The sequence below is a fragment of the Arachis duranensis genome, chromosome 3 (genome assembly GCF_000817695.3).
Source record: "Arachis duranensis cultivar V14167 chromosome 3, aradu.V14167.gnm2.J7QH, whole genome shotgun sequence".
Lineage (NCBI taxonomy): Eukaryota > Viridiplantae > Streptophyta > Magnoliopsida > Fabales > Fabaceae > Arachis > Arachis duranensis.
Genome location: NC_029774.3, coordinates 25,077,476 through 25,085,437, shown reverse-complemented (window position 1 = coordinate 25,085,437; position 7,962 = coordinate 25,077,476). Strand labels below are relative to the sequence as shown.

The 7,962-nt window shown below is 23.8% G+C and overlaps 1 protein-coding gene across 1 annotated transcript in view; it reads left to right on the top strand.

The window, feature by feature from the left end:
• Positions 1–6,417: 6,417 nt before the first annotated feature.
• The window catches only part of LOC107478229 (zingipain-2), a 2,612-nt gene continuing 1,067 nt past the window's right edge, over positions 6,418–7,962 (top strand). The window contains exon 1 of the mRNA XM_016098367.3: positions 6,418–6,936. Coding sequence (XP_015953853.1) covers positions 6,492–6,936 — 445 coding nt within the window. The 5' untranslated portion in view covers positions 6,418–6,491. The remainder of the gene's footprint in view (positions 6,937–7,962) is intronic.

Genomic DNA, 7,962 nt, shown 5'->3' with positions numbered 1-7,962 from the left:
AAAATAATTTTTTGTTCAAAGCCATAAATTTTTACAACAGCCCACTTGAGAAAGAAACCCATGTCCATACCCATTATCAATAAAAATAGACAAAAATATTATCTTACTTAATTATGTGTTCATGCTTCTAAATTAATATATTTTATTAAATAATTAATCCAACACAAACCGACACAATCTTGCACCCACTGCTATTCTCTCTGTCTTTATCTACATTTACAAGTAAATAATACCACGTGTATAACTCATTTTGTTGACACCTCATTTCAGCTGATGCTGAAAAAAATTTACTTCAGCACTTTAGCACTGGCCTTTATTTTGAGGTATTGAGATAGAAATTAGAAAATTAAAATTCAGTATCATATTTATTGATCTAGAAACTTATATTAAAATTTCAGTTTTTATTATCAAAATTTCAGTATTTCAGTATCTCCAAAATGTAGAGATACAAGAGATTGAAATTTTTTAAAAACGGAGACTGAAATTTTAATAATATTTTATACTAAAAATATCCTTATTTCAATTAATTAATTTTAACTTTATTTTTTGTGTAAATTAAATTATAGCTTCATTCCTATTTCAATCTTTGTCTCCTATTTTACACCAAACACAATATTAAGACTTATTTCAATTTTTGTCTCCCAATCTCTATTTCTTTGTATCATTTTCTGTCTTTACTCCAAACGCTACCTAAAATACTAACACTCTATGCTTGTTAATCGCCACCGCAAAGTTGCCAACCGTGTCGTGCCATGCCATGTCACACTGCTGATGCCATTGCCTTTGTCGTAGCTACTTCGCATCACTGCTCTAACATTGTTTTCCATTTCTTTCCTTGCATCGCTATTCGGATGCTCGCGAGATTGTAATTCACATATCCGGTTCTGAATTTTCATTTTGCAGCATGCATCTTCAAATATATCAGAATTCAGTTCTCTAATTTCCACGTTTTAATTAATTTTTTTGATTTAACTAAAAGTTTTATTTTATCTTTTGTATTTTTTAATAATTAATTCAATTTTTCGATTAATGGTTAACAGTGCAATTAGGTATCTTTTAAATATTATTCTTTATACAGTTTTTAGAGGAGAGAAAAAATAAAAAATAAATAATTTTTTTAATTTTTTGAATAATTAGTACGTAAAAGTGGATATTTAAATTAATTAAATAATAATAAATTCTTAAAAAAGCTTATTAAAGACCGAAAGTTAAAGAACAACTAGCATTTTTGAATAGTTAACTAGTTATTGTACAATATATTCTAAAGAAAGATATTCATGTATGTCACTCTATTTGTTTGGAATATGATATTTCAATTTCTACAACCATTGAGATATATATTAAATAAGAAAAAAAGGTAGTCACAAAAAAATAAGAAAGAAGAGACAAAATACATTTGAAAATTCACACGCTTAACACGATTAGACTTTAATCATTTAATGAGTTATGCGTGCACATTACTTATACACTCCGGTGGACACAGTATTTTTCGTGTTTATTTTTTTAAAAAAAGAAGGGACAAAAATATACTTAAAAATTTACACGTTAGACACAATTGTACTTCAATCATTTAACGATGCCACACGCTGATACCCGGAAGGATAAATGTGTCTGCGGAATGTATAAATAATATGCACGCGTAACTCATTAAATGATTAAAATGTAATTATATCCAGCGTATGAACTTTCAGATGTACTTTTATCCTTTCTTCTATTAAATAATACATGTGTTCAAGATTTGGTGATGGATAAAAATGTTGTGCATATTAAACACAGAAAAGTCTACAACGAATTTTTCTTTTTTTCAGTTTGGAATGGATTAAAATGTTCAATCTATCTAACTTGGATGGTTTTATCATAATATATAATGAGTTAATCTATCAATGACTTATGTGAATTATATCAAACTATTTTTTTTTAAGTTATTTTTTACAGTGAAATTTTATTTTTTATTTTTAATTTTTTAAAATTAACTCTTAAATATATATGTTATCATGAATTTTATAGAATTAAAAATTTATTAAAAAATTGATAAAAAATAATGTTAGAATATTTAATTTTGTTATTTTTTTTATTTCTCTTAAAGTTTTTTAATTTGTGTAAAATCTTAAAATTCAATATTTTATATATCATTTTCATATTTCACTAACAAAATATATATTAAAAACTTTAGTCATATTTTGTAATTTTATATATGAAAATATGTAAATATTTTACTTAAATATTTTTCTTCTATATAAGTAAAATATACACAAATTAAATTAATCTTAGACTTATGATGATCTTGGGCCAATTGTTTTTTGAATTTCTTGTTCAGATTGTTTACTATTCATTGCCACTCATCATATGATATGATATAAGTGTTTTGTTTAAATTAATATTGGGTTAGATACAATATGGACTTATTTTTCATGTTTTTTGGGTCAACTATGATTAATTTATTTTATGCCCACTAAATACAACAAATCACACAAATAATTTTGTTATTAATTCAATTTATAATGGTTTAGTCATCATCTTTAAATTATATTTAATTCTCTAAGCTCAACAAATTGTATTTTTACGTTAAATGTATTTTTTATTTTTTATTTTTATCTAAGATATTTCTCAAGCATTATATTAAATAGCTTAAATTTGTTGTCTTTTGCACTTTAAAATAAAAAATTTAAAATAATTGAGTTATTAACAAATAAAGAATCTATCTTAATTAAAGTATGTATTAATAATTAAATAATATTCTTTCCATATATAATTTTGTTAATCTTTTATCTTTTGAGATCAAATTTGTAATTTTTTTTCTTGTAAATTTTAATTTGATATATTCATAATTTATTTTTATAGATTTTATTTTGTAGAAAATAAAGTTATTAAATTCTCGAGTTAACTTTTAAATTCATACAAATTTACACATTTAGATTAATAAAATAAATAAATTTAATAATTAATATTTTAGATTTGAATAAATTAGAATAATTTGAGTAAATTTCATAAATTCACATAAATATGTATAAATTTGATAACCCTCGAATATACTATTTTAAAACTATTTTGACATTTTAAGTATTAAAACATGTAATCTCATAAAAAAAATACCTTCAAATTAAAGTTTTAAAATAAAAAACATGATATCTAGCTATATCTAATAAATTTTAGTTTTTTAATATCGTACGTTTATGATGATTTGTTCAAAGATAAACAATCAAAAGAGAGAAAAAAATATTTAATAAAGTAACGTAAAATTTTATTATTGAGTGTTGATTACTTAATTGATATGAGAAAAATAAAATAGAAAAGACTTAGAATTATTTTATAGCAAAATATTGATATATAAATAAAAAAAGTTGCATGTTTCAACTTTCAAATAATATTCAAATTAAACTCTATAATTTAATCATAAAAATAAATTTAAATTCTATTTAGATAATTTATTTGATCAAATCAAACTTTATAATTTGATTATTAAAATAATAATTAAATAATAACTTAACAAATATTAAGATATTTGTTACATATACTTTATAAATTTTAACATTAAACAGGTAGTAAACAAATTATGCTAACTTTGCTAATTAAAATTGCTATTTAACAACAATTCTCAAAGACATAATAACATGAAGTAATTATCATAATAGTTACACGCCAAAAAAAAAATTCGGTACTATTTTCTTGTTAAAATATCCTATTATTAACAAATATTATATATGATAATTATGACTATAAATAATTATTATATTGTGAGTCAATTTAATAATTATATTTAGATGTGTATAATTTAATAAAAAAGATATATTAAATTTTTTTCAATGAAAATTATTATTATTACTGATCTATCTAAATTATTATTAATATTTTTTAATAAATTCTAAAATATTTATTTCTCAACTTATTATCCATATCATAATGATAAAATTCATGTAAAATAATTACATAAATTGTTAAAATATATTTAATAGCTAATATAGGTATATATTCACAAGATATAATTATATATATATGAAAATATATGAAAAATATGTATGTATTTAGCATATTTTTTTGCCACAATACACTTTCTATGTCATCTAACACATTTCATGTTTATTAAGATGGTTAGTTTTATCCTTAAGATTTCATTACACAATAAATTTGTTCAAGGCTACTTGTATTATATTCCGCTATTTCAGAGTGCCATATGGGATAACTTTTTTATTCTATAAACTTTTATTCCATGATTGATTTGCTGAGTGAATCTTTTTCAGTAAAAAAAAAAAATTGAATAGTGTTCAATGTTTAATTTCATTATTCATTGTTCTCTCTTTTTTAATAATTTTTTGTTCCACTTACAGAATTAAAAGTGAAAGATCATACTTTATTTTCTCCGGTGGAAGAAAAAATGGAGAGGATCCATTTTCTATGCAACATTTATATCTGTATATGATAGGAGAAACAATTATTCTGCACAAAATTTAACTTCAAACAACCTCTATTTCCCTTAAAATCATATGGCACGGATAGCAAAAACCACAAATGAAAAAATAAAATTTTAATTTAAGTTTCGAGTGAAGTTAATGACCCAAATCTTTTTCATAGAGTTGTTGCGTAATAGTGATTCCAATATATAATATAGTAGAACTTAGAGTCTTTTTTGTTGAAAACTCTCCGGGTCATAGTTTTTTTATTGGATTGCGAATTGTATTTCAATGACAATATTTTATTTGTTAATCAATTAATAATTTAGATTTATATTTTATAATTTATATTACTATAGATTTATTTATAATTTAAATTATTATTTTAATATTTTAAATTGTTATTTAGATAATTTGAAGACCAATTATATTTATAATTATAAAATTATAATTATGTTATATACTTTACTCCATGATTAAAATTTTTTGGATATGTCACTAACGGGCCACTAACCATGGTGCTATCAATTTCAATTTAAAGTTCGTGTCCGAAAACAAAAAGCATTGTATGCCTCTAATAGATTGCAATATAGACCAATAATACTCTAATTAGCAGGCGTATTATTTTTATATAATTTAATTTTGTACTTTTGTTAACTTGTATGTACACGCTTGTGCACATCGCAATACGTTAAAATTCTCTTCATCGCAAATAATACAAGTTGTGGCATCTCTACTAAGAAGGTATACATGAAAAAAAAAAGGGGCGGGGGCAAAGAATCATTTATTTTTACTTAAAAAAGAAACATTTTAGTGACAATTTATTTTATCTTTAGCAATAATAAAAATTAAGTAACCATTAACACATGTACCAGCAGTTAGTCATTAACTTATATTTTGTCATTAAAAGGTTTTAGAGTAATTATAACAAAGAAAGTGTAGCCATAATGCTATTGTTTTAGTTTCTCACTGTCACTAATTTTTCTTGTAGTTAGAGAAATAATATTTTATACTATTTTTTAGTACATCTTAATAACTTTAAATACTAAAAAGAGAGAATATATATTTAATGGTTCATACAATATTTTTCAAAATTTTAAGTAACTAGTTGTTAATTATATTCTTGAATATATCTAAGGTGAAGCTAATGATTAATTCTAACCCATCACGTAAAATTCAAGCAGCTTCAGGAATTCAAACACCTAATTAATTAGTAGTATGCTAAAAATGAATCTTGTTTATTGTTAAAAAAAATTGAGTACAAAGTGTGATCTTTAACTTTTTATTATTCTCTTTTTTATATTTATTTTTGGTCTCACTTATAAAATTAATAATAAAAGATCACACTTTATTCTCTCAATTGTTAAAAAAAATTGAAAAGATCTATTTTCGTAGTATGCTAGTTCTTATGATTGACTCCTAAGTTATAATCATATACTATTATGTTATTTGTATAATATTAGGCCAGAAAAGTACGAGGAGCTAATGGAATATTTGTACAATGTATACAATAGAGGTTTATGGAGTATTAGAGATATAACCATTAGTGTTAAAGTTTTTGGAATGAGTGGTATCATGACATGGTATTAGAGTGCTAGATCCAAAAGGTCAAGAGTTCAATTTTTAGTGAACCCCAAAATCAATTTAAGTTTTTTGGGAAGATGTTTATTATCCCTAGTACTTGGATAGTTATTCTAGATAGCATGGGAGATGTTCATTTTGTAACTCAATAGTCCATTGTACACATTGTACAAATAGTCCATTGTCTCCCTAATGGACTCTATCAGGCCAAATGGATGGTCTCCCATTTGTGTTAAGCCCATCTTATTGTTTCCCAAGTCCAATTCAAAGACACAAATCGCATCAACTTTCATAAAAAAACGCAAATATTACCATAACAGGGGTCGTCACTAGGAAACCAATTTTATTCATATTCAGCTTATTTAAATAATTAATTAAAAATTCCTCATCAAGATTCAAGAGACATACATCATTTGTGTATAAATACCATTCAAACCGTTGCGTAAAGAACACAATTTGTTACAAATTTCCCAACACTAATTAATACCACAAAATATAATTAGATTTTGCCAAGAGATACATATGGCTCCAATTAGCAAAAACGTGCATGTTTTATTGGCTCTAGTGCTCATTATTCTTACAATTTGCACTTCCCATGTAATGTCCTCTCGAAAGTTCAATAATGAAGCATCATGGTCAATGTACCAAAGACATGAGCAATGGATGTTAGAATATGGCATAGTGTACAAGAATGGTGAGGAGAAGGAGAAACGTTTCTTGATATTCAAGGACAACGTTGAATTGATAGAGTCATTTAACGCTGCTGGGAACAAGCCTTACAAGCTTGGTGTTAATCACTTAGCTGATCTTACCAATGAGGAATTCAAGGCTTCACGTAATGGATACATGAGATCAAATAATTCACCTCCAACATCATTCAAGTATGAAAATGTCACTGATGTTCCAAATGCAATTGACTGGAGGCAGAATGGAGCTGTTACTCCAGTCAAGAACCAAGGCAGTTGCGGTAAGATAAAGTCAAAAATTATCTATCTTTTCTTTTCTTTTTTTTTTTTTTAAGTTTTTCATACATCATTTCATTGGCACTTTGGCTTAGTTTTTGCTATCTATATAAAACAAAATTATTGCATGTGCTTGGAGTATTTACATGAGATCTGCTCCATATATATTCATAGAGAAAGTATAGGAAGTATAGGGAGTACAATGTATATAATGGGGTTAATTTTAAATTAAAATTAAAGTATCGAATGTTTATTTAAAGCGGTTCATGTATACTTATTTTAGAATAGAAAAGGTGTATTTATGTGATCAGCTTTAAGTATTTTAAATTGGATGTTCGATTTAATAAGATATCAGATGTTTATTATCTCTGATATGTGGATGGTTATTTTAAATAGTATAAGTGTATTGTGTTTGATAAATTAGTAGTATTTTACTCTGAATGTTTATTTTTAACTCATATTAAGCTAAATAAACAGCCCATTGTACACATTGTACAGATATTCCATTAGCTCCTTAACGGGATTCATATTCATAATGGTTTATGCTATAGAAAAAATAATATAAAATTATTTTATTTAATTTAATATTTTTAATTTTATGTGTATTCATAAAAAAGACATTTCAAATAAAAAGAGGATTTTATTATAGTAATATTGATATATATTATTTTAATCATATTGGGTGTATACTAAAATTAACTGTTAATATAAATATATGTTAAAATATAAAATATATTTTAAAAATATTTTTTTTCATGATTATCATATGTAAGTTTAATATAGTTTCTAATGTACATCATAAAACTATCATTTATATTATAAGAATCTTAAAATTCATAATGATCACAAATAGAAATAAAAGGAATTACTAATCTTAATCCACAATGAATAAGTGTTATTAGAGAGAATTCAATTTGTTTATTTCTTAGTTTTCTTAATTTTTTTTCAATTAAATTATTGATGGTGATTGAAAAAGAAAAATTTTATTAATAAAAAAAGAATTAAATTTTGATTTTCTTTTCATAAAAATA